Source organism: Cololabis saira, chromosome 14, assembly GCF_033807715.1.
Source record: "Cololabis saira isolate AMF1-May2022 chromosome 14, fColSai1.1, whole genome shotgun sequence".
Taxonomy (NCBI): Eukaryota; Metazoa; Chordata; class Actinopteri; order Beloniformes; family Belonidae; genus Cololabis; species Cololabis saira.
The window spans coordinates 33,334,604-33,362,178 of NC_084600.1; the positions used below are offsets into that span (position 1 = coordinate 33,334,604).

Genomic DNA, 27,575 nt, shown 5'->3' on the forward strand with positions numbered 1-27,575 from the left:
ATACATTAACATATTACTTTATTTTTAGAAATGTCATTTTAATGAAAACATAAAAATACAGTATATTCTGTATTTTATATACACACGTATATCACTGGACACTTCATATATAAGGTGTTAGTGTGTATGTGTTTATGCACCACCAGTCCTAAGTTTATACACACCTTTCCTGTACATTTGATTGGGAAAGGTGTATTTAATCTTGGGACTGGCGGTGCATGTTTGTATAGGTAAAAACCAGGTATACCTCGTGGCCAGTGGGTGTATACTTGATGGCTGTACATATTTACGTGGACAACGACTATTATCAAGGGTTTCTTATTTGTCAGATGCCTAACACACTGAACACTCAAATGATGTCTATAGTACCAGGGTCTGAAATCTAACTTTTTATTACCTTTGTGATCATTAACCCAATGATGGCAATAAAATGAAATTTAGTTTTTTAATTTACTAAAAATGGTCTGACAGACCTTTGTTGTTGTTTTTATCTTTTTCTGCCTTAGATAAAGTTGCAGTCCGCAAGATTAAAACAGAAGAGGATAGTTACGCTTCTGACTATGCAGACTTATGAAGAGATCACAACATTTCTGGGCTCATGGGGACATTTCCAGCAGAGTGTCTTCTTCATGCTCTGTCCTACCATCTTGCCAAATGGATTTGGTGTTTTTTTTTTCTCTTGTCTTCCTGATTGACATTCACCCTCACCTCTGCATGGTTCCAGAGGACAACTTGACCCAAAAATGGCACAAAGCTGCCATCCCAGTAGAGGTAATAACGTTTATCTTTAGTATTGTAAAATGGAACATAGGCCATAGTGGAACATGCAGTCTGAGGCCTTTTTTCCCCTTCTTTCATTATTACTCCAACAATACAGCTATGCCAAAAAAATTAGTCAAATAATAGATAAAGAATTTCAGCCTTTTTTATTTCATACTATCAGAATACCAATGTTGTAACTGTGGGTCTACATGTATAAAAGCTTGGAAAAAATGATATTCATTAATTTGAACATTGGTTCAGTGTATTCATGTAGAATTTGTTAAAAGGTTAAATAATGGCCAGCAAAAAAAAAAAAAAAAGATAAGCTCTAAGACTCCACAGCACTTGTAATATTTGACAACCATGAACTTCTAAACATGCAAAAACCTCACGTCTCCAAAGGTTCAGTTGGCACAGTGAGTTTTTCTCTGCAGCATGGATGTGCAAAGGAGATTTCAGTGAAAAAGTCAGAAAGAGAAAACAATATATCATTATATAATAGTCAAAAAGAAAATAATCTACAACCCCAGGAAATGAAAGAGAGGTGGTAACTGAGTTGTGTTGAGTATGAAAGTGACAATTTAAGACACAGAGAAGAAGCTGATTTATACAACAAGGGTAATGATGTAAGTCAGATTACAATCCATTAATCGTCAGAAGAAACTCAAACCGAAGCATTTCTACATCACTCTCATAGAAATGATCCAAATGAATGATCAAAACCACTTTATGGTTTTCTTAATTTTTCATGCATTTCATTACAAGGTAATACATTTCAAACAGCAAAAACAGTTTCTGTGTTACATGGGTGGTTATAAATACCCTAGTTGCATAATAATATGTTTACAGAGAAGGTATGGACAAGAAAACTGGTAATAACGCTTATAAAGTGTGAGTCTCTTTTTCTTTCTCTTTCTTCTGCTTCTGAGGTGGTGAATGGGGAAGAGGAGCTGAGCAAATGGTCCAGATACAGACTGGATGTGGTCAGAAATCTCTTTGCTCAGGGTCACATTCCGGGCAGGGACATTAACCTCACCGACCTGGAACGGGAGGGCTGTGTGGACGGCTGGAGCTACAGCAAGGCCATCTACCAGTCCACCATAGTGACTGAGGTGATTCTGAGTTTGTGCGTACAAATGTCTGCTGAATGCAGAAAAGATGTTACTGGAAAGTTAAATCAGTCACAATGGTAATGCTGTTTATATACAGTAGGTCCTTAAGATGATTGGAGGTTAATTAGGAATCAGACTCTCATACGCCCTAAAAAGGTTTACTTGCAAATGTAATGAACCACAATGTCTAAATATTATTAATAACCTCCAACAGAAGTTTCTTTAAGTTAAATGAATGTATGCTTAAAGATGCCATTACAACAAATATACTGATAACTAACTTGATAGACTAACTAAAGGGATACATTTAAACCATAAATCTTCCAAACAAAGTGTTGATAAAAAAAACTCAATCATCAGAAACAACAGAATAGTTTTGTATTACCCTATAAAGCTAAACATTGGTAATTATTTTAGAAAGAAATGAAAAAACGATAAGAAAAATATTATTACTGCTCTGCAGCTACATGTTGGACTTGGATAGTATTTATCGCTGAAATGGAGTCAGAGTCAGAGTTGATCTCTTCATCATGAGCTCTTTCATCCTATTAAACTTCTTGCACTGCAACATTTACTAACTGCAATGAGACAGTTTGACAGATATAAAAAAAGCATTAAGACTCCCTCTAATCATTAGGAAAAATGAATCACCTGAGCTTTTGTTAGGATCATGCTGCACGTGCATTTAATTGTCTAGTGGTTCATGCATGGATATATTTCAGTTTGACCTGGTGTGCAGTGAGCAGTGGAAGTCTCCATTTACATCCACAGTTTACTTGACTGGATCCTTCTTTTCAGGATTTCTCTCAGACAAGTAAAGATCAAATTTACTTTATTGTAAAATTTTTCTCTCATCTTGCGTTAAATCAAGGTTGAAAACCTATTTATTTACTGCTGCATTTCAGTAATAATAATGCACTACAACCTTTATTTATTGCATCTCATTTGTTAATTATTTTTAACTTACTGTATGTCTGTCTGTCTTTAATTATTGCTTTTCAACTCTTTTCTACATTGGCACTTTTAAATTTGAGTTTCAAAACTTAATCATATTTTAAAATCTTGTAAATCCTGTTTGGATTAAAGTCCCTCAGGTTTGGGTCCTGTAAATTCTATTATGTTTTATATTATTTTATGTGGCTTTAGGGATGTGGAACGTCACCTCTCTGGTGGGGAACCAGCCTGAGCACGTACATAAGGTTGAGAATGTCTGGCTAAACCCGTTGATGTGGATCTCTGGAACTAGTCTCCTTGAGATGGGTGTGACCTGTTCTACTCTGGAGTTGGCCACAGTGAGAGGGGCCATGCAGGGTGGGCATACTCATTGCGACCTGCCTTGACGGCAGCACATTGGGGTTCAGGCCAGTAAATAAGAGGGTAGCCTTCCTCTGTCTTCTGGTGGGGGAATAGCTCCTGACTGGAATTTGTGCTTATGCACCAAACAGGAACTCAGAGTACCTTATTTTGGGGGTCTTTGGATGGGGCCCTGGAGAATGCCCCTGCTGGGGGACAAACGCTCACGTTGGCAGTGAAAGTGAAACCTGGACAGGCGTGATTAGAAGGAACACTCCCCCCTCGACCTGAAACTGAGTGGTGTTCTGATATTGGACCACAACAAGCACAATGTTACAAGCAAAAGCACTTGGCATATGTGCACTTGGCACCAGGACACCCTTGGTGCCAAATGGATGATCGACTTCTTGTTATGTCATTAGACTTGGCTATTGCATGTCAAGGACACTTGGGTGACGAGAAGAGCAGAATGCCAACTGCTGATGAGTTGGCTCCAAAGATGGGAAGGATGCCAGTCAGATTTTTGTAGGCCCTAACATTGTGTAAGGGTAAGCTGGGAACATCTGAAGGAGTCCCCCTGTCAAAAAGAGCCACAACTCCCATCACTGGCAGAGATTCCGCCACATCTTGAGGGAGGTGGGGGACATTGAGTCTGAGTGGACCATGTTCCATTCCTCCATTACTGAGGCAGCTGACCAGAACTGTGGCTGTAAGGTGGCCGGTGCCTATTGTGGCCCTAATCTAAGAGCAAGCTGGTGGACATCAACAATGTCCATCAAGTTGAAGGAGTTCTATTGGCAAAAACTCAGGTGTTGGAGGAGTTTGGAGAGGCCATGGAGAAAGTGCCATGAGCCACTGTGAGGTGAGCTCTCCTTTCTCTGGGGCTGAGGTCACTGAGGTGGTTAAGAAGCTCCTTCGTGGCAAGGCACCAGGGGTGGAGGAGATCCACCCAAGTTGCTTGAGGTTGGATGCTGTGTGGCTGTCTTGGTTCACACACTTTTGCAACATTGTTTGACCATCGGGGTGCCTTTAGATTGGCAGACTAAGGTGGTGGTCCCCATCTTTAAGATGGGGTAGCAGGGTGTATGCTCCAACTATGGATGAATCACACTCCTCAGCCCCCCTGGTAAGGTTTATTCAGTGGTATTCAGAGTATGGGGTGCAATAATCCCTTATTACAAATGTGTCAGAGTTTGGTCTGCATTGCTGACAGTAAGTTTAATTGGTTTCCAGTGATGGTTGCACACTGCCAAGACTGCTCTTTGTCACTGATCCTGTTCATTACTTTTAGGGACATACTTTCTAGGAACACCCGGAGAGTGGAAAGGGCCTGGTTTTGTGATCTCAGAGTTAGGTTTTGGGCTTTGGGCTTTTTGTTGGAGATAATGTTGTTCTGTTGGCTACAGTATATCACGCCATGACTTGCAACTCTCATTGGAGCAGTTTGCAGCCGAACATAAAGTGGCTGGGATGAAAATCCGCATCTCCAAATCTGAGACCATCATCCTCAGCTGGAAAATTGTGGCGTGCCCTCTCTGGATCAAGGATCAGATCCTGCCCTAAGTAGAGGAGTTCAAGGACCTCTGGGTCTTGTTCACAAGTGACGGAAGAATGTAACGGGAGGTTTTGGACCGGTATCCACAGTGATGCAGACACTACATCGGTCATTGGTCTGTCATGGTAAAAAAGCTGCTGAGCTGAAAGGTGAAGCTCTAGTCAGTCATCTTCACCTATAGTCAGGAGCTGTGGGTAGTGACTGAAAGAATGAAATCACGAATGCAATCGGCCGAAATAAGATCTCTATCTTAGAAATAAGGTGAGAAGCTTAGTCATCTGTTTCAGAGTAAAGCCGCTTCTCCTCTGGATCTGGAGGAGCTAAATAAGTTTGCTCGAGTATCTGGTTACGATGCCTCCTGGACACCTTCCTTGTGAGGTTTTTTGGGCACGTCCCACAAAGAAACCCAGGACAAGCAGGATAAGCTGTCTCTTACCCTGCCTGGGAATGCCTTGGGATCCCTCCCGATGAGCTGGACAAAGTGGCCAGGGACAGGGACAGAGAAGTCTGGGCTTCATTGCTTAGGCTACTGCCTCCGTGACCTGCAACTCTTGATAAGTGGTAGAAGATGGGTGGATGGTTGGATAGATGGATAGATCCAATTTCAGAATTGGCATCTCCAACGGATCTCTTTGGTGCAACTGTTATTTCAATAGCCACATCAAAATACATTAATGCAGTATAATATATGTTGAAACTGAGTGTTTTGTCATCTTACAGGCAGGTGAGCAACAAGGTAAGGAGAGCTATGATATCTTCAAACTGCTGAGGACTAAAAACATTCTGAACACCACTACCACTCTGGGCCTGCTGTGGTGAGTTTTGAGTCAGAGCAGGTCAATCAGACATTTTGATCACAAATTACGGTAACATTTCTGCACTATGTTCTTAAAACAAATGTTTAATAAATTCACCCTCTTATATGGTGTATCCAGATTCAGTATGTGTACTGGCAATTTAGGCTTGTCCCTTAACCAGCCTAGTTTTCACACTAATCCCTATATCAGCTGATTCATCTCAGCAGCTGTAGAGGTCCCAGCATATATTTCCAGCTGGCTGGCTCTGCGCAGCCTTCCACAACGAAAAACTGCCATATCTATTTTGCTCTTTGTAGGAGTGTTGCTGTTTATTATACATTTGGTTTCTGAAAGTAAGCAAACAAGAAGAAAAACCTATGACCATTTGCATGCACTCAGTTTTCAAGTTTGTCTCCTCATCCGTCACAGAAATTGCATGCGCTGCTGGCCCCTCTTTACAAGGGAGCCAGTGTGGTTTGACCAGGTGAGTCAGTTATCAGCGGTCCCAGGAACCTGATGCTGCTGACGAGCTCGACTGCAGAGTTGTTTATGGTGAGAAGAGTGTGGCTGGTCTGGTTCTTCCTGAAGTCCACGATGAGAAATACTAGTTACTAGTCTACTACTTCTTAACAGGCAGCATAACCCTCAATTAAGTTTAAAGAAAAAAAAAACTGATAAAATACAATAAAGACAATAACACTTGCTTATTTTCGGACTGCTGCATGTTGTTGGAGACGTGGACGATGTACAAAGCTGAACGGCCATTTACTCCCACAGGAAGGAAACACCTGGGTCAATGGGAGTGGCACTTCTGCGCCGGGATGACGCAATGCCTCGGCCAATGGCGTTGACTGTATTTTCTTCTACAGTTCAGTTTAACGCACTTGAATTATTTTTTTTAGTACATTTTTTTAGTACAAAATATAACTTTTATTCAGAAATTAATTAAAATGTGTTCATACTAACAACAATGATAATACTTCATGTCAATTCCTTGCACCTGTAGACATTGAAAAAAGTGAGCTATCCCAACGTTCGTCTTCAACTGCAAATTGATGTCGAAACGCCGTCATAAATAGAAGTCCAAATAGTTTACCTATTTTGCAGGTGGAGAAAAAGTCCATAATCTTGGACTGACTGACGCTGAACGTCCATAAGACGTCTAATATTTAGTGGGTAACTTATCCAGAAGCACCAATATTGCAAGGCTGGATAGAGGACATGTCGCAATAAGCTTTGGCATTCCAAAAATATTTACACAGGAATGATGCGCTCGCGCCTTTCGTGGTGACTACACCACCTCCTTGGAACTATAACTGCAGCCATTTGTGCATATTGTGGCAGTTAACACCTGTCTTTCAGGCGTGCTAAATATGGATGCAGAAACAGCCATTGCAGTCAGTTTCAGGTTTGGTAAATCACATTGCGTGAGCTACATTGATGTATTTGCATATACTCTGCAATATTTTGCACATTCTGGCAGGAACGCACATATTCCATATTGCACGCATTACAGTTGCAATTCTCATGTGGTGCTGCAGCACATTTTTGCACGTTTGCACACTGTGGCAGGGTGGAGGATTGGGCGTGGTCTGCGGGGAGCAGCACACAGGTGGCGCTTGGTTCAGCTCATTGGGCACACCTGTGCCCAATCAATCTCTCCACCCTGCCTGGCTATTTAAAGAGCGGCTGCTCGGCTCAGAGGGACACAGAGCTACTGAGTGTGCTGATACTCGTCTGTGTCTGGCTGAAATAAAGAATCACAATTTTCCCCCGAAACCCCGTGTCCTCTATCCTGTCTGGTGACCCCCGGTAGCACGAGATTGCTACACACACGTTTTTACACACGCACATTTCTAGTAAATCTGAGCCTTGGTGGGTTACAGTAGTGGTAATAACGTTTTTGTGATAAAAGTGGTTTATTTTTTTCCTTTTTTTTTGTCATTGTAGAATCAAAATTGTATCAGATTTAAGAATGACTTAACAAAACTGCAATTTATTTAAAAAAAAAACATACTTTTAATATCTTTTTCAAAGTTTATTTTATTATCATTATCAAGGGGTTTTTAAATCACAAACATGAAATAAAGTGAATTATGAAAGTGTAGATATCCCAAGATAAAAAGGCTAGTGCTTTATATGTGACCTGTAATAAAATAAAAACCTTTTTCAATGTACTGAACTGTGTCAACACACACACACACACACACACACACACACTAAAAAAATACAGAAAGTGGTACAGTAAATATCCTTCTTTTCACAGTATTTTGAATGTGTGGCAGGAAAAAAAACACTATTCCTTTGTTAAAAACTTTATAAACTAATATTCCCACTGCGCTGTTGTAGACACACGATATTCACATATCCAGTTGTATTTTAACAATGTGTTTAGTTATTTCTGTACAGTTTAATTTCACTGAAAAGTTCGCAGGGATCATCTGGCCTGCCAGTTGTTACAGGTGAAGCTTGTGCACTGACTCTTGCGCTCAGGTTTTTCCTTCAGCAGCGTTTTCCTCTTCCTCTGTGTGTGTGAGATTATAAGGTGTTTTCCGACAGCATCTTGAGAAACAAAAAAACAGAGATCCATTAACAGTAATATTTCACTGAACCTTGACTGGAGGTCAGACAGGCTTCTCCATGAACTATGATGTGTGCAGATGACCTTGTGATCTTTAGTGAGTAGGGAGCTGGAGGAACAGAACCTTGAGAGGTAGGGATATGCTTTAAGAGAGAAGACGAATGAAGGTGAGTTGCAGCAACACAGAACACGTCTAAATGAAGGAAAGCAGGTAGAATGGTGAGGAGTTGAGGTTGAAAAGGATGCAGTAGCTTATATACTTACCCTCAACTGTTGAGCGCAGTAGGAAGTGTGCAAAAGAGCTAAATAAGTGAGTGGACACAGTGGACTAAGTGTAGATGGGTGTCTTTGGTAATTGATGATAGAAAAGTGACAATGAAGGTAAAGTTTTACAAAACAGCACCACTTACCAAGAGACAAGAGTAGGAGCTGGAGATCACTGACTAATTTGTGAGTGAGAGGGATGAACAGCATTAAGAAAGGGCACATAAAATGAACAGTGAGGATTAGAAGTCTGGGACATAAAGTAAGAGGGGCTTGATTGACATGGTTTTGAAAATGTAAAGAGGGTGGATGGTGAATAAATCAGTAGAAGGATCCTACGGTGGAGCTAAGCAGAAGAAAAAAAGGGGGAAACCCCTTTTTGAGGTGGAACAAACTGTCCAGTTAGCTGGTGTGACAGAGAAAAATGCAGGAGACAAGGAAAGATGAAAAGAAATGATCCTCTGTGACAAACGCTTCACTGCAAAAACAGCCCCTTTAGAAATAAGCCTCATATTTCATAAATATAGTCAAAATTGTCTTTTTTTATTATTTCTTGTAGTTCTCTTGCTGCATTAGAGGGAAAGGTTAAAAGCAGAAAAAATGTATTTGTAACGAATATAAAATCCCACTACATTGACGAAAATATATTTTTTTACATTCATTTGAATGTCTTATCATGTTTTGTTTTTTGTTTTGTTTCTTCTTCTCAAAGTATAAAACAGATCACAAAGATAGCTTTCTTTTATTTACGTTATATTAGGAAAATTGCAAGCATCCTGACCCAAGAGGATGCAGAAAAATTGATACATGCCTTTGATACCTCGGGTCTGGAATATCGTAATGCATTGCCTTCTTGCTGTACAAACAGTTGTGTTAAAATCCCCTTATTGGTCCAAAATGCTGCAGCACAAGTACTAACTATAGAACTGGGAACTGTAGTCTCTTAGACCATCTCTTAGTGTTGCTGCTAAAGGGCCTTGGTTGCTGGAGGTACTCCCGATGTGCATTGAGCATCTTCACCCTGTCCCTCTTATCTCAGTTTAAGATTGTCCTGGATCATTTAATATCATTAACATGTCTTTCTTCTGTCTGTTTCCCATCTCTTTCTGCAGGTCCCACCGGGGTGATGCTGGTTCCTGCTACAACTGCTGTTCCTGTTTTTTCCCTGTAATTCTTTATGACGCACAGCATTGTAGTGCAGTTAGGAGTGACACTTTACAGCAAGAAGGTTCAACTGGACGTTGGTTCACCCGGGTCTGTCTGTGTGGGTTTTCTCCGGGTACTCTGGTTTGCTCCCACTCCAAAAACATGTCGCTTGGGCTAACTGGTACTACTAGGCCTAGGCTTTATTCACATTAACTATGATGCCATTTGATGTATTGGAGTAATCATAAGGATAATATGAATAATTATAGGAATCATTTGATCTAATAAATAAATCGATCTAAGAAATGTGTGTGTTTGGCAGTGAGAAAGCTGTTTTAATTGGTCTTTGGAATAGAAAGTACCAATTGGGGTGCTGCTGCGTTCCCAGATGTCTATATGAAGCAAGCATTGGCCCAGTGGACGGCTGGATGCTGATGTGTGGCACTGGCAGGATTGTACATAATAGAAAACAGCAGCTGTAGTTCAAGCATGTGATGAATGTTCTTGATATTTTCTGTTGAGGTGCACGCGGAGTATTAGGGCCAAACAAAAAAACAAAAAAAGGAAATTACGAGAATAAAGTCATAATGTAATGAGAATAAAGTCGTAAAATTACGAGAATAAAGTCATAATATTACGAGAATAAAGTCGTAAAATTACGAGAATAAAGTCATAATATTACGATAATAAAGTCGTAAAATTACGAGAATAAAGTCGTAATATATTATAAATATATAAATATAATCACAAGATGCTCAATATTCCTCATTTTAACACAGGGAGAAGAAGCTCTTCCTGTTAGAGTTCTCATAAATTATATTCTCATAATATTACGACTTTATTCTCGCAACATTACGACTTTATTCTCGTAATGTTACGACTTTATTCTCGCAACATTACGACTTTATTCTCGTAATGTTACGACTTTATTCTCATAATATTACGACTTTATTCTATTACGACTTTATTCTCGCTGTCATGGTTTCTCAGTTTGATTTGTTTTTTACTTGTTAACTCACTCTCCTGTCATTCCAGACCCTGCCACCCTCATCAGCCAGAAATCCACTCATTCCCTTCACCTGTGCTTCCCCTGCCCAGCTCCACACCTGGTTTCCCTCATCAGCAGTTCCCCTCATATACCGGCCCATTTCCACCTTCTAGTTTGCCAGATTGTCGAGTGTTTGTGCCTCACTTTCCAGCGTTCCCGATTTTTGATCAGTTTTCTGCCTGCCTGCCTGTCTGCGACCCTGCCTGATTCCGGTTTTTGGATTTTTGCCTACCCCCTTGGATTGTTTGCCTGATCTGCCTGACTACCCGGTTTTGACCCCTGCCTGCCTTTGACCCTGATTAAAGCCTCTTGGACTCTGATTGTGTTTGGTGTCGTGCATTTGGGTTCTCTGTCTTTGAGCCGTGACAGTACAATCTGGCCAAAAGCATGAACCCAGCCGACCCAAATCCAGATCCAGTACAGCACGCGCTGTCTTCTCAGGCTGCTGCTATTCAGCGTCATGAGGAGGAACTCTCCAATGTTGCCGGAGGACTTCAGGAGTTTGCCGCTCGTCAGGACCGGTGTTTAGACGCCATCCGGGAGCAGATGAACCAGCTTTTCTTTTCGACCCGACCTCCAGCACCTGAGGCTCGGCTTCCGCCTCCAGAGCGGTACTCCGGTGAGCCACGAACATGCCGGCCGTTCCTCACTCAATGCTCTCTCCTCTTCGAGCTCCAGCCGTCTTCCTATCCGTCGGAGAGGGCCCGGGTGGCCTTCATCATTTCCCAGCTCACAGGGAGAGCCAGGGACTGGGGAACCGCGGAGTGGGAGAGGCAATCCCCGATCTGTTCCTCAGTGAAACTTTTTTCAGACGAGCTGAAGAAGGTTTTTGATCACGTTACACCGGGGAGAGAGGCGGCTCGTGGTCTCCTCACCCTGGCTCAGGGGGGACGAAGTGTGGCCGATTATTCCATTGAGTTTCGCACGGTGGCAGCTGAAAGTAAGTGGAATGCTGATTCACTCTATGATGCGTTTTATCATGGTCTCTCTGATTCAATTAAAGATGAGCTGGCAGCCAGAGATCCGCCCATCGGCCTGGATGCCCTGATCGCCCTCGCCATTCGGGTGGATGGACGCCTCAGAGAGAGGAAGAGGGAGAGAGCCCAGTCCGTCGTACTCCGGGGGTTCCCTCACCTACCGGCCGCGGTTCCTGTCTCAGCTCCCCCGTCCGCTTCTAATGATTATCCGGAGCCCATGCAGTTGGGGCGGACTCATCTCTCCTTGGCAGAACGCCAGCGCCGCCTGCGGGAAAACAGGTGCATGTACTGTGGCCAGGTTGGACATTTTGTGGCTTCCTGCCAGGTAAAAGGGCAGGCTCACCAGTAATTCCGGGGGTGCTGGTGAGCCGGATCTTTGAGTCAGAAATGCCCTCTCGCCCTTTGGTCTTTGGAAGATTGACTGTAACTGGTCAGACTCATGTGGTGACGGTCTTCATCGACTCTGGTGCCGACGCCAATTTTATGGATAGTTCCTTGGCAGCCCAATTGGGAATCAAGCGGGAGCTCCTATCCAAGCCTGTCCCGGCCAACGCAATTGATGGGCGTCGGCTCTGCTCCGTAACTCACCGCACGGCTCCGGTTCACCTTGGCATGTCAGGTAACCATCATGAAACACTTACATTTCACTTAATTCATGCACCCAGTTTACCTGTCATATTGGGTTATCCCTGGCTGAAACAACACAACCCTCACATAAACTGGTCTTCAGGGATCATTTCTCAGTGGAGCTCTCATTGCCATGCTGTCTGCCTCAGATCTGCTCTGCCTGTCACTCCCTGTAACTCCCCTTCATCTGAGTTTCCAGATTTGTCTGAGGTTCCTCCAGAGTACATGGACCTCAAGGAGGTGTTTAACAAGGCTCGTGCCTCCTCCTTGCCCCCGCATCGGCCCTACGATTGCGCAATCGACCTCCTGCCTGGCACTTCTCCACCCAGGGGCCGTATCTTCTCCCTGTCCGCTCCAGAAACCAGGGCCATGGAGAAGTACATCAATGACTCGTTGGCAGCAGGCCTCATCCGTCCATCTTCATCTCCTGCTGGGGCCGGATTCTTCTTTGTGGATAAGAAGGACAGGACGCTGCGCCCCTGCATTGATTATCGTGGTCTGAACAACATTACTGTGAAGAACAGGTACCCCCTCCCACTCATCTCCTCTGCTTTTGAGCTGTTGCAGGGTGCCACGGTGTTTACCAAGCTGGACCTCAGGAATGCGTATCACCTGGTACGCATTAGGGAGGGTGACGAGTGGAAGACGGCGTTCAACACTCCCCAGGGCCACTACGAGTATTTGGTCATGCCATTCGGGCTCACTAATGCTCCTGCGGTTTTTCAGGCTCTGGTTAACGACGTCCTCAGGGACTTGCTCAATACCTGTGTTTTTGTTTATCTGGATGACATCCTCGTCTTTTCCAAGTCCAGGGAGGAGCATGTTCAGCATGTGCGAGGTGTCCTCCGCAGGCTCCTGGAGAATCACCTGTTCGTGAAAGCCGAAAAGTGCAAGTTTCACGCATCGGAGGTTTCATTCCTGGGCTCCATTATCAAGGAGGGGGGCCTCCAGATGGATCCTGCCAAGGTAAAGGCTGTTCGGGATTGGGCCTCTCCTTCCTCCCGGAAGGAACTGCAACGCTTCTTGGGCTTCGCCAATTTTTACCGGCGGTTCATAAGAAATTACAGCGCTGTGGCAGCCCCCCTCACAGCTCTCACTTCCATCAACTCCCCTTTTGTGTGGTCCCCCGAGGCGGAGAGGTCATTCGGTGAGTTGAAAGTTTTGTTCACCTCTGCTCCTATACTCACCCTCCCGGATCCCTCACTTCAGTTTCTGGTAGAAGTGGATGCATCTGATTCTGGTGTGGGGGCTGTCCTCTCTCAGCGGTCTGCTAGGGATCATAAACTTCACCCTTGTGCCTTTTTTTCGCGCAAGTTGTCTTCCGCAGAGAGGAATTACGACATCGGCAACCGTGAGTTACTAGCCGTCAAGCTGGCTTTGGAGGAGTGGCGGCATTGGCTGGAGGGGGCGGAGCTGCCGTTTGTCGTATGGACCGACCACAAAAACTTAGAGTACCTCCGTTCTGCCAAGAGACTGAACTCCCGCCAGGCCAGGTGGGCGTTGTTTTTCAATCGGTTCAATTTCACTCTCTCTTACCGCCCAGGGTCCAAGAACACAAAGGCCGATGCCCTGTCCCGCCAGTTCCAGGTCATGGAGCCCCAGGCCGCACCTGAGGGGATCCTTCCGTCTGCCTGCGTGGTTGGTGCCATTACTTGGCCTGTGGAGGACAAGGTCAAACAGGCAAGCTCTCAGTTTCCTGCCCCCAGTAATTGCCCCAATAACCTCCTCTTTGTGCCTGCCAGCCTTCGCTCTGAGGTTCTTCAGTGGGGCCATTCTTCACCCCTGGCCTGTCACCCCGGTGTCGCCCGCACCCTGGCGTTCCTTAAGCAACGGTTCTGGTGGGCTTCCATGGAGAAGGATACCAGAGAGTTTGTCGCTGCCTGTCAGGTCTGCTCCCAGAATAAGAGTCTTCGGCAGGCTCCTGCCGGCCTCTTACTTCCTCTACAAGTTCCTCATCGGCCTTGGTCCCACATCTCCCTGGATTTTGTCACCGGGCTTCCTCCCTCAGATGGTAACACTGTAATACTCACGGTGGTTGACCGTTTCTCCAAAACTGCTCACTTCATTCCATTACCCAAGCTACCATCTGCCAAACAAACTGCTGAACTGATGCTTCATCATGTGTTCCGTCTTCATGGCCTCCCCAGGGACATTGTCTCTGACCGGGGGCCCCAATTTACCTCTTGTTTTTGGCGTGAGTTTTGCAGGCTCTTGGGTGCCTCCGTCAGCCTCTCTTCAGGCTTCCACCCTCAGTCCAATGGCCAGACGGAGAGGATGAATCAGGAGATGGAGACGGCCCTGCGTTGCCTCACGTCCCGCAACCCCTCATCCTGGTCCAAGCAGCTGTTGTGGGTGGAATACGCCCACAATACCCTTCCCAGCACTGCTACTGGACTCTCACCTTTCCAGTGTTCCCGGGGATATCAGCCTCCGCTTTTCCCGACTCAGGAGGGAGAAATCACAGTCCCATCTGTCCAGGCCTTTATTCGCAGGTGTCGGCGAACCTGGCTGCAGGCCCGCTCCACACTGCTTCGCACCTCTGACCGGTACCGTAAGGATGCTAACCGGCGTCGCGTCCCAGCCCCCCAGTACGCCCCTGGTCAGAAGGTCTGGCTTTCTACCCGGGACTTGCCATTAAGGGTGGAATCCAAAAAGCTAGCGCCCCGCTTTGTGGGTCCCTTCCCCATATCAAAGGTTATCAACCCAGCAGCCGTTCGACTACGCCTCCCTCGTTCCATGAGGGTTCATCCCACATTCCACGTTTCTCGCCTCAAGCCTGTCAAGGAGAGTCCCCTTCAACCCGCCTCCAGGCCCCCGCCGCCCCCCCGGCTCATTGGGGGTGGTCCTGTTTACACGGTGCGGCGCCTCCTTCGGTCCCGTCGCCGTGGGAGGGGCTATCAGTATCTGGTGGACTGGGAGGGCTACGGCCCTGAGGAACGCTGCTGGGTTCCTACACAGAGGATCTTGGATTCCACTCTCATCCGGGACTTCCGCCGTGCTCATCCCGACCAGCCTGGTGGGACGTCGGGAGCCGTCCCTTGAGGGGGAGGTTCTGTCATGGTTTCTCAGTTTGATTTGTTTTTTACTTGTTAACTCACTCTCCTGTCATTCCAGACCCTGCCACCCTCATCAGCCAGAAATCCACTCATTCCCTTCACCTGTGCTTCCCCTGCCCAGCTCCACACCTGGTTTCCCTCATCAGCAGTTCCCCTCATATACCGGCCCATTTCCACCTTCTAGTTTGCCAGATTGTCGAGTGTTTGTGCCTCACTTTCCAGCGTTCCCGATTTTTGATCAGTTTTCTGCCTGCCTGCCTGTCTGCCTGCCTGTCTGCGACCCTGCCTGATTCCGGTTTTTGGATTTTTGCCTACCCCCTTGGATTGTTTGCCTGATCTGCCTGACTACCCGGTTTTGACCCCTGCCTGCCTTTGACCCTGATTAAAGCCTCTTGGACTCTGATTGTGTTTGGTGTCGTGCATTTGGGTTCTCTGTCTTTGAGCCGTGACACTCGCAACATTACGACTTTATTCTCGTAATGTTACGACTTTATTCTCGTAATTTTACGACTTTATTCTCATAATATTACGACTTTATTCTATTACGACTTTATTCTCGCAACATTACGACTTTATTCTCGTAATTTTACGACTTTATTCTCATTATATTATGACTTTATTCTCGTAATTTCCAATGTTTTTTGTCTTAGTTTGGCCCTAATACTCCGTCGTACTAAAAAGCAGTCTAGAGAAGAAAAACAGTTTCAGGTAAGCAATTTAAAAGCCTGACAAATGTAAAAGAAAGGGGAGGTAGGTTAATCTGATCATTTCTGTTTGTCCATTTATAAAATAAACAAGGCTGCATAAAAGCACATATAGTTCTTTTTGCTATTTGAAAGTAAAGCATGTGCCAAGATATACCAGCTGATAAACAATCCCGGAGACATGATAATGCTGTCCTTTATGAAAGAAGTGGGGGAAGTGTAGTTTTACCCAGGGAAGTCCTGCATGCCGGCGATTGTGTCAGGGAGAGGCATTCCATGGCTCTCAGGCAGCAGGAGGCTCAGCAACCCTGACAGAACTGTGAGACTTCCCATCAAGATGTAAGGCAGTGAAACGGAATAGCTTCCTGTGGCAAAAGATTGAAAGGGGGAGTGAGGGAGTGAAAAAAAAAAAACTTGTCTACGGAAGTACTAAAGACCAACCGCAAACAAAAAGACCTAAGCAGAGTCTGCTCTCTTGAAAAGGTTTCAAATGAGGGCTTTAAGGAATTACACAGGGGTGTGGCGTCTGTTCTGATTGCTAATCAAGCCTGCTTTTACGTTTTATGTGTGGTTCCTCCAAGAGCACAAAGATGGGGAGTTTAGATCAAATAAATCTAAATTGAAATTATGAGTGTCAGACCAAAGGGAGTGGTCCTGCACAAACCTGGATAGAAGGACCAGTATAGATAACAGATGAAAGGCTCATATTAGGGCTGGGCGATATATCGAGATTTTAATATATATCGATATATTTTCAAACGCGATATGGTACGAGACAATATCGTTTATATAGATTTTAAAAAAAAACATTTTTTTTTTTTTTTGATTTTGATATAGCTTATTTTGTGACAAATTGACTTGAATGTTTTATTTGAGATTTGCACAAATGTTTTGTTATTTGCACAACTGTCAACCTCAATGGAAAAGTCTGCCTGTTACTGTCTACATTGTATTAATTACACAGTGTATTTTAATTGTTATGCAGGAAAGGGATATTTGTTTTATTTTATTCAAGAAGCATTTTTATGCAGGCAGTTTATTTTTATTTCATTTGTTTTATACATTTTGATATTGTGCAGACCTCTGTTAATAAATGAACCTGTGTGACATTTGGCACGAGGCTTTGTATTAAAACTGATTGTTTTTTTAAGGGTTTGCCTCAGAAAAAAATGAAGCTAACAGAGATGCTATGCTATAATGCTTTGGGGGAAACCCCAATTATGGCACAGAAAAAATATCGAGATATATATCGAGTATCGCCATTCAGCTAGAAAATATCGAGATATGACTTTTGGTCCATATCGCCCAGGCCTAGCTCATATATACAAAAATACTGTATTTCATCAAGCAAACCAGGACATCCCTGAAGTCGACGCAGGATATGAGTAAATTTGACAAATATGAGTACATGGAAATCAGAAGAAAGTATTGATAATCCATGGTTTATGACATCAGTTGTGACTGCACATGCATGGAGCAACATTCACTCCATGTGCATAACAAAAAGAGCATTCTTACGTAAGTAAGTGAAGAACGGAGAAATGATGCTGCCCACTCTGGAAGCCATTGAACAGGCACCGATAGCAGTGTTCCTCAAGACGGTCGGGTAGAGCTCAGCAGAGTAAGGGTACACAATAGCAAAGGCTAGCGTCACTGCAAACTTCCCCATCATTTCAAGCGTGATGGCTAGATAAATCAAATCTGCAGGGAACAGGATATGACATTGTTCAAGGTTAAACATTAGTTACTGGCTAAATAAGCCGAAAAGATGATTCAAATGATCAGAATAAGGTTCATATTGAAAACACTGCCAGGTACGGTGACCTACACCCTGGTATGAGCTGTATGACGAGTAGCAACAACCCTCCCGTCATGAGAGTTGAAAAGAGACTCAGTCGTCTGGAACCCCAGTGAAACATAACCCACGACATAATGTAGGCTGGGATCTCCACCACTGCTGACAGGAAACAGTTGAAGTATGAGTTCCCATGGAGGTTTGCCGTGTTCAGTGAGAGAGCGAAGTATGCAATGGTAAGGGTGTTCCTGCAGGGGAAACACAGAGTACAAGCAGAAAATCATAAAATGTTTTTCCGTGCATCTCAAACACATGGTATTGGTCAGAAACTGAATGAAAGATGTTGAGTAAAGTTGAGATATGCTGCTAAAAGCTTACGCTGCAGGTGGACACCAACATGATCAACTGAGTGATGCCCATCACCCCTCCTCTCTTTCCTTTCTCAGTTATTAATTATAAGTATCTCATAACCATAATTTTTCTCCATCGTTCCTGTAGTTTGTTGTGCTGGTTTACCCCCTCCTTTTCTCTTCTGTGCATGTTTGCAGGCCAGAGCTTCAGGAGCTGCACGCTGACCTGCAGCCCGCCCCTCTGACCACCTCAGTTTCTGCTGTCTACACCTGTTTATATAGTCTTCCTTTTAGTACACCAGTTAGCCAGTCTGTGTCTCTCCTCTGTCTGTTCTTCATTCTCTCTGTTTGATCTCTCTTCTGCCCCGCTGGCCTCCGGCAGGAGGGTCCCCCCTTATGATCCAGGTCCAGCTCAAGGTTTCCTCTCTCCTAAAGGGGAGTTTTTCCTTGCCACTGTTTGGCTTAAGGCTTTTCTCCCACTAGGGGAGTTTTTACCTGCCATTGTTTATGTAATAATTATGTAATAATTTGCTCGGGAGTATTTTCTCTTTCATTCAAGAGCAAAGCAGGTACGTTGCATCTGACATAATGAGACAGAACCCGTCTTAAATACCTTAAAGATGGTACATAAGATTTTGCATTAGTGCTGTCTTCACAGATGTTCAACGTGCATATAATGTGCCATAATGCACCCATGACATGTACAGGTTTTTAAATTTTGCATTAAAAACAAGCTGGATTGTCTCTCTCTTCTTTTGCTATCCAAGATTTCCTAATACGTTTTGTTAATCCGACTACATAAGTTTTCCATTTTCTCCCCCAACTGTCTTTGGGCTTGGTAAAAGTGGTGACGCTCCATCCTTTCAAGTCACTGCAAGCACAAGAAACGTATACACATATACTGTGCAATTACAAAAAACCTCTTTTTGATCTTAGCGGCAGGCTTCAGGGCACCTGACAGATCATTATTTATTGTTAGTCAAACAGGCTGACATGTGTCTGAGACGGTGCGTGAACAGGCACAAACTGTGTGTGAATAACAAGCAACAGTGTGTGTGTGAACTCAGTGTCCGTTTGTGAGTGCTTGGTTGTGTGTAGCTGTGTTTGTGTGCGTGCGTGTGCGTGGTCAGAGTATGGAATGTGGGGGTCAGCTGGGACAGCAGGGACTCACCAGACTAGCCACAGCGTGATCGACATCCAGCGGATGTTTGGGGTGCGAAGCAGGTCACAGATGTTGTGGGCCCTCCTCCCTTCAGACTGGACTTCATTCTGCGGGGAGGCAGGGCATGAGGAACAACAAACATTTAACAAGCAGAGCTATCCATCTAGAAATAATGTAATAACAGGGGTGCTTTTGAATCTGTGGCCACCTGGATGAACACGTGCAATGTACATCATATATTTAAGAAGCTTAAAGTTCATCATTACTAGAACTGTAATTGAACTGAAGGAGTTAAGGTTTGCAACAATTAAGATGCATCTCAAAAGTTGCCAATCCCACATAAATCACAGCAAGGGTAAGTAGTACAAAGAAAGCTAGATGTATGAATTAAAATGTTTATATGCTTCTTTTTTGGATTTAAAATGTTCCCGTGCACCAATCCAGAAATTACAACATGCATGCACAGATCAGAGAAAGCTAACCCATGCTTGAACAAATTGCACAAGCAACACTTCCCGACCCCTGCGGATGGGTGTTTACAAAGAGTAAAGGTCAGGATTTGAAGTAGTTTGGTTTCTGGAGAAAAGTTCACTTGTCGGGTCTTATGACACAGAGGCCAGGAGGATGGAGGAGCAGTCGATGTGTCGAAAGAGAAAAAATACAGAGAAAGACAAGGGCATTACAGTTCATCAAAATCCTTTCCTTTCTTTACAGCTGACACTTTTCTCCTTAAATCCTAAATTTCCACTTTGAAAGAAGTCCTTTGTGTGCACCCTTATTGCATTAAACAGATAATGTCACATGCGACAGTTGCCACATTTTCATTACACGACTATAAACAACAGATACACGGGAAAAGCTTCTTAGGTTGTCAAAAGACTGTCGGAAATCCTATTTTAACATGTTTCTAGAAAAAAAGTCCCATGCATGTTCTTCTGAAAACTGCATGAACATGATGTTTGAGTGCAGCAAAAGTAACCCAGCCGCTGGAGATCATTAGGACCAACTTGGACTTCTTTCTTTCCACTTTTCTTAAAAAAAAAATGTTTTTAATGGTTTTACCATAATTGGCTTACGTAATGATGAGTGTGATTAAGGCAGTTCTAATGTCCAATGCCTCGGTTCATTTATCTAAAGCCTCAAAAATTTGGAAACCCCAACTTTTTTATGGTGCTTTTTTAATTCTGGAAATTACCAAAATAAAACAAATATATAAAATAATTAATTACTCTTGGCTAACAACGTTTCCATTAAAGAGAATGTGCCGCATTCGTCTTGACATGTCTGTCGACTGAGATTCAGGTTAAATTATGTGGAAAAAAAACGGTAAAGGATTAGTGTGAGCAGTGAACTCTGAAAGGTTGGTCAACCTTTGCTTCCCCATCACCAGAAAAAGCTGTCTAAGCTGTCTTTATGGTTAAAAAACAACAACGTGAAAATGAGCTGTGTCACATTAGTTGTTCGACACTTTGGACATTTTGTTGTCATTATGCCAACTTTGGTTGAATAAATTACAGCTCTGATTTTCGTCCAAAGGAGATTTCCTCCAACCTGGACAAACAATGTTGATGTGTACGTGCAGTTGGATGTGAGACATGTGTGTTTGCAGGATATCTAAGAAATACAATGTAAGGAATAAGGAATAAGGAAAGGTATAAGGAAAACTTACAACAATGTTGATTTTACATGCTGCAGAGTCAGAACACTGCTTTCTGGGTTTGCATGTTTTCTCGAGCTGCAGAGCTTCCTCAGCCACTGCCTTTCTTCTTTTTTTTTGTTGTTGTAACTTCTGTCTTTACTTCCATTTACTACTACTACTGCTACTACTACTACTACTACTGCTACTACTACTACTACTACTACTACTACTACTACTACTACTACTACTACTACTACTACTACTACTACTACTACTACTACTACTACTACTACTACTACTACTGCTGCTGCTGCTGCTGCTGCTGCTGCTGCTGCTACTACTACTACTACTACTACTACTACTACTACTACTACTACTACTACTACTACTACTACTACTACTACTACTACTACTGTCATTTAGCAGACGCTTTTATCCAAAGCGACTAACATCTGAGAGAACAACACAAGCAAGAAATCACATAGGAGCTAATTCAAGGAGCTAATTTGAGCTAAATACCTTATTGATAAATAAATTAAAATGAGTGAAATCAAACAAAATTCCCAATATAAAAACAATGGATATTATTAAAAAAAAAAATACTTATGGATAAATGTATTATTTTTGATATTTTGTGTCTTTTTATAAGTTATAGATTATGACTTGTGTTTTCCTGACTTTAAAGCATTTAGCTGATGCATGTCTTTTGAACTTTTTCCCTAAATCATCAATGATATCCTTCCGGCAGAAGAGTTTTTGCAAAATAATCTTGACAGAGAGAGAAATTGGTCGCATTTTCAGAACACAGATTTTCTCAAGCGCCAGTGGTACTGATACATATGTTACCATGTTTACCAAGTAAATTGTGTTGACAAATTTAAAACATCTTTATCACAGCAGTGAGGATGCTCTCACCTGCAAAGACTTAAAGATGACCTGTGGAGGCTCAATTTTGTTCTTCTTAGCAGCATTTCGGATGACTTTCTCGGCTTCTGCCACTCTTCCTTGAGAAAGCAGCCAACGAGGCGACTCTGGGATGAACCTGCCCCGTTACACAAAGCAGAACCAACAGTGAGGGAATACGGAGGTTTAATTCCCAGGTACTGAAGCACATGTGCAGGACGAGTGCTGGCAAGACTTGCTTTTTGCTTTACTCTGATTATCATCACTGGACAACAAAAGTCAAATCCAAACGAGACATGCTCTCACACCTTCATGGAGTTGTCACTGGTGTATATATTTATGAATGAAAAAGCTGCAATCTATCTGTAGTGAATGCATTTTTGCAGGACTTTAAATTACGTTGGTGATGTAACAGGAGAAAAAAAGGTGAGGCCAAATAAATAATCAGAATGTGACTTGTTTCGTGTTGCTGAAAGGAACAACAACCTTTCAAAAACAAAGTGTTGATTAATGTCTTAATGTATTAATTAGTGTCTTGTTCAATGTTGTACCCCTTTTTCACCAAGGATACTGTTGTTTGGACTCTGCTGAAACCAAGCTGGATGGTCTCAGAACCCTCAGCAGTTTCCCCCTTTAATGAGCCTCTCACAGTTTCCCTGTACCAACCATTTACATTTATACTGGGATGGCTTAATCTTTGAGTCAAGTATATGCTACAGGCTCGATCAGCAGGGTTTCCACGTCTGGCTAAATACCCAGGTCTGACAACCAATGTACACATCAGGATTGCTACGGGTCTCCATCACATTTGGCTGCTGAGTTTCTGCTTCTGAGGGCCACAAGATCCCGACTATTCAGTGTTTAGGTAAATGTTAAACAGTTGGAGAGGAGTGCCGGACTCCTCCCCATCTTCTGAAACACTCAGCTTCCCTGGAAAATGCTTTTCTAATATCAAACAATGTGAGCAAACTTGGGTTTTCTTTCTTAATTGTTTCTGGCATCGACTTACAAATTCAAAAGGGAAATCATTGCAAAAATTAGGTTTAATATTTTGATCAGTTATCTGACCATTTTTAAGGCTTGAATGGTTTACAAATGGATGCGCCCTCTTGCCAAAACATTTGAAAGATCCAAATTTAAAAGAAAATTAGAACTAAAAGTCTAGAACCCTGAGAGTAAAAAGAAAGAAAAAAAAGAAAAAGATAATTTATTCAACTATGATTTGGGTGGCTAATTATTAACCACATGCCTGTAAATAATTTACTTGTAAATTGTGATTAGTTGAGTGGACTGTGTTGGTTTCTGCTGTAGTGACAATGACAAGAATGAAATTCATGAAGCTTAATTTGTTTTACAATTGTATTAACAAGCAAACGACAAATCTAGTCTAAAAAAAAGTCTCAAAAGTTCAAGATGCAATCCATCAACATACTTGATGACTACAACTGACCAAAAAAGTATTTTACAGATATCTTAATCAGAGAAAAAAGCCTTAGGCATGAAAAATCATGAATACAGATTCAGCAGTTAGAAAAAAAAATAAAAACACACACAAACACACGTACCTACCACCAAAAAGGCATACAGAGGCAGCTTGGCAGCGTCAGGCTGAGGAGAAGCATCCTCCAGTCTCTGATGAGGAAAGCGATCAGCGGCAGAAGCATGTACCCCACAGCGAAGAACGTACATACTCCAACCGTGGAGAAGATTGTTCGAACGCGTGGACCAAGTATCTCCGTTCCTTAAAGTTCAAGTTCAGGCACAGTTTGAGGCACACTCTTATTGCATCAAGTCGTATCATTTCAATAAGGGATTTTACTAGTGCATACCTAACACAAATGCAGCCACATAATTGCTAATCTGCCCCATTCCGGCCACAAAAAAGAGAGCACAGAACACGGCCCAGCTGGGAGAGAAAACCTGGATGAATGTGGCAACAGTTTGGAGCGCTATGGCGACAAACATCACCAACTTTCTCCCATATCTGAATTCACAAAAACAAAAAAACAATGGTCAAGTGAACATGATATACAGATGATTGAGCTGTGATAATTCACACAATGTCTCCTCATGAAAGAAAATACTTTATTAACTGTGTTACTGGAATAGATTTACAAATATGTCCCATTTATATCTGAATTTCACTCTCTTTTTAAGAATCAAGATTGCTTCACTGTCCTTCTGTAATATGTGTGTGCATGTCTGTTGTTAACTGCATATTTGCTGCACAGAGCCCTCCCGCTCCTATCTGCTTCTGTCCAGCGTAACTGAAAACTACGTTGTGATGAAGGTTACAGCAGCTGTAGGGAGAGTTTTTTTTCTCTGGAGCGGGTAGATATGAAGGAAACTACAAGTCTGGATGAAAGTAGATGGATATGTTGCGATGTGTGATAAAGCAAGCCTTACCTGTCATAATCAAGTACCAAACCTCAGGTATTCTGTAAATTAACTACAATATGTCAACACTTATCCAGAGGAGAGTTTTACAAAAAGTAGATCACTGACAGAAGTAGTGATTGATTGGACTAGACATGTGGGGCTCAAACAGGAAACAATTAGCTTGCAGTGGGAGTTGCCTCTCTTTTGATGAGCACCAGTATAGGTACAAATGTTTTACCTGTCAGAGAGCTGTCCAAAAACAAATGAGCCAGTGAGAACACCGCAGAAGTAGAAAGACGGGGTCAAGGGTTTCTTCCAGCTGTCATCACACACCAGGTCCCACTATAAAACAGGTCACACAAGGAAACTTGAAGAATAGAAAAAAAATGTTTTGTTTGTTTGTTTGTTTGTTTTCTTAATCCAATTTTTTTGCTTTTTTTGGCTGAGGAAACACACACATACAGAGATATAGATATACATATGTGTGCATATCCATGATGATATTTAAAGGGTTTTGCACAGTGGATCATGCACTGATACAAATATTGTGCTTGATCTACTTTAAAAAAATAAGTCAACTTTTTGAATGAGATTATTATGTAGATCAAGAAAGACTAGTCTTTGTATGAACTACTTAATTTTTTGTATGTAAATAATACATTTTGCAAGTACAATCAACTAAATTGTGTTAAATTTAATTTATTTATCAAAATTAAGTTGACTTTACTTGCAAAAATTAAGTTGACTTTACTTGCAAATGAATTTTGTACATACTTAAAGTTAAGTAGTTTATACAAAGACTAGTCTTTCTTGATCTACATAAAAATCTCATGCGAAAAAGTTGCCTTCATTTTTTTAAAGTAGATCAAGCAAGATATTTTTCACTGTTCTACTTAAACAAATAAAGCATGTTTCATATAAAGCATGTTTCATTGGTCAATCTGCTCAATAGATAAAAATTGTTAAAGGAAAACACATTGCTTGTTGTTTGTGTGTAAATGAAAAGAGTGCCTGGGATTACATAAATACTGCTTGTTAAGGAAAAAATGCACAATGTCTTGTGTGTTCTTTTTGAACAAATGCAGATTTGCAGAAGTTCAAAACTAGATGTATTCATGTAAAGCAACAAACTTCATTTTTAATTGTTCATATCACAGATTTAAATATGTGATTATATGATTATATGATGTATTTTTTCCAGTGTGGTGTGCTACTTGAGAAAGGCGGGCACACGCACCTCCGAGACGATGGTGGACGTGTAGACGCTGCGGTCATACGTCCATCCGTCCCCGCAGCTTTCTTTCTGCACCATGGACAGATTCACGTCGACGCCGGGCAGCAAGCCTCTGTGTGAGAAGCTGAGCAGCTCCTCCAGCTTGTATCTGGAGCAGCTGCTGGGGACCAGCGGGCCCCCGCGGCCCCCGCGGCCCCCGTCCTCCTCCAGCGGGATGCTGCTGTTCCTCCAGGCGGCGGTCAGGTTGAGGCGCGCCGGCACCACGCACCGGTGCGCCGGCGTGTCCGCCAGAAACACGATGGCCATGCTGCTGAACCCGTTGGGGATGACGCTGAGGCAGAGCAGTAAAAACAGCTGCTGCTGGAAACGTCCCCATTCTCCGACGAAGGAGGTGGAAGCATCATAGTCGTTGGCTGCGGTGCTGGATGCAGGCTCCGCGGTCATGCTGGAGGAGAGTTAACAAGCACCGACCGATCAGTCCACGGTGGACATTTCTGAAGCAGGGCTTGTGCTTCAGCTGCAAAACCATCCCACTCGCCACCCACTGTAATACTTCTTTTTAACTTAAAGGGACAATCGGTAGCTCGGGCGACGAAAAGGTGTGTGGGGGGATTCTAGTGCCCATGATTGAGGGGGGGGCAATGATAATGAAATGATAAGACAGAAAAAATAACGACACTAAGTTATTAACTATCATACAATCACAAATGTTTTGGAAATGTCAACGCCTGCAGGACACGGTAATGGTGGTCAAACATACTATTAAAAAACACATAATTAGGGCCCGAGCACTTGCAGTGCGAAGGCCCTATTGTATCTGTAGGTATTGTTATTTTTTATTCTTCTGACGAAAGGAGGGCCTTTTTTGCCCCCCTAAACGTGCCCAAAAGTCACCAAATTTTGCACGCAAGCCAGGCCTGGCGAAAAATTTGATATTTAATGGTTTGCATTAATGGGCGTGGCAAAATGGCTCAACAGCGCCCCCTAGAAAAATTTGTGCCTCAAGCCCCACAATACGGTTTGACGTACATGCACGAAAATCGGTACACACCTGTATCATGAAGTAACTTAAAGAAAAGTCTCTTGGAGCCATGGCCGAAACCGAACAGGAAGTCGGCCATTTTTAATTAATCGTGTTATTTTGGCGAAATGTATGCCATTCCTTCGGCAGTTAATCCGGCCTGAACCTTAACGTGCACCCAGGTGTGTTATACATCAAAATGTGCATCTCCGTCCTGCGACACCACGCATTACTTTTCTCTTTCAAAAGCATTACCGTGGCAACGCTAGACGCCAAAAAGCGCGCCCCCTCTTCATCTGATTGGTCCATATTTGATAATTCCCCAAAAGTCACCAAATCTTGCATGCAAGCCAGGCCTGGCGATAAATTTGATATTTCATGGTTTGCATTAATGGGCGTGGCCTAACGGCTCAACAGCGCCCCCTAGAATACTGTTCTCTGCCATAACTTTTGAATGGTTTGACTTAAAGAGTCGTGGGTGGTGTCATGGGACTTGGTATTGAGTCCTTGAGCATAATTGGTGAAAATTAGCCCCGCCCCTTCTTCTGATTGGTTGTCCCTATTTTCTGAGTATAACTTTTGAATGGTTTGACATAGAGAGTCGTGGGTTGTGTCATCGGACTCTGTATTGATTCCTTGACCTTTATTGGCCTGAATTAGTCCCGCCCCTTCTTCTGATTGGTTGTCCCTAATTTCTGCTATAACTTTTGAATGGTTTGAAGTGGGTGGTGTCTTTTTCTGATATGCGTATGGGGGATGGTGGCCATGAGTGCGAGGGCCCGTTCATCGCTGCTTGCAGTTTTAATTGTATGTAAAATAGCATCATAAAATGTGTTGGTGGCCCTGTAAAGATTATTCTAATGGGGCCCAAAATCTGTAGCGAACCCCTGATCGGGGTAGTCCTACTGTAGGCAGCCCTTAAAGGGGACCTATTATGGCATCAAATACCTATTTTAAAGCAGCACAACGTAACTTTCAGCTTTTCTGAGTTTGGCGGCATCTTTTGGACAAAAGCGGTAGTGTTTTGCCAGAAAGAACACTACGTTTCCCATGAGCACCAGCGCGTACTGCCGGAAAAACTCCTGTCCCGTTGCGTGCATTTGTTTTGAGAGAAGACGGGACGCTTTTCTGTTTCACCAAGTGAACAGACGGAACGCAAAAAAAAAGATG

At 43.1% G+C, this 27,575-nt stretch overlaps 1 protein-coding gene and 1 long non-coding RNA gene across 2 annotated transcripts; one reads left to right on the forward strand and one right to left on the reverse strand.

The window, feature by feature from the left end:
• The first annotated feature begins 3 nt into the window (after positions 1–3).
• Positions 4–9,910, forward strand: LOC133460026 (uncharacterized). The gene is made up of 3 exons (XR_009784082.1): positions 4–771; positions 1,692–1,874; positions 5,443–9,910. It is a non-coding gene; the product is annotated as an uncharacterized LOC133460026 (long non-coding RNA).
• Positions 7,545–25,829, reverse strand: LOC133460021 (solute carrier family 22 member 4-like). Its single transcript, XM_061740491.1, has 10 exons — positions 25,388–25,829; positions 24,389–24,492; positions 23,601–23,755; positions 23,341–23,512; positions 21,784–21,910; positions 19,239–19,336; positions 17,751–17,965; positions 17,441–17,623; positions 16,152–16,287; positions 7,545–8,081 (listed from the first exon to the last, which is right to left on the reverse strand). The coding sequence occupies exons 1-10, from the start codon at positions 25,826–25,828 to the stop codon at positions 8,009–8,011; spliced, it is 1,704 nt and encodes a 567-aa protein (XP_061596475.1). The 5' UTR covers position 25,829; the 3' UTR covers positions 7,545–8,008.
• Positions 25,830–27,575: the final 1,746 nt, after the last annotated feature.

Coding starts and splice junctions, on each gene's coding strand:
- LOC133460021 (XM_061740491.1), bottom strand. CDS start 25,828: ATGACCGCGGAGCCTGCATCCAGCACCGCAGCCAACGACTATGATGCT. Junction 19,337..21,783: donor TCATCTTTAAGTCTTTGCAG/GTGAGAGCATCC, acceptor GCCTCCCCGCAG/AATGAAGTCCAGTCTGAAGG. Junction 16,288..17,440: donor TCCGTTCTTCACTTACTTAC/GTAAGAATGCTC, acceptor CTTTTGCCACAG/GAAGCTATTCCGTTTCACTG.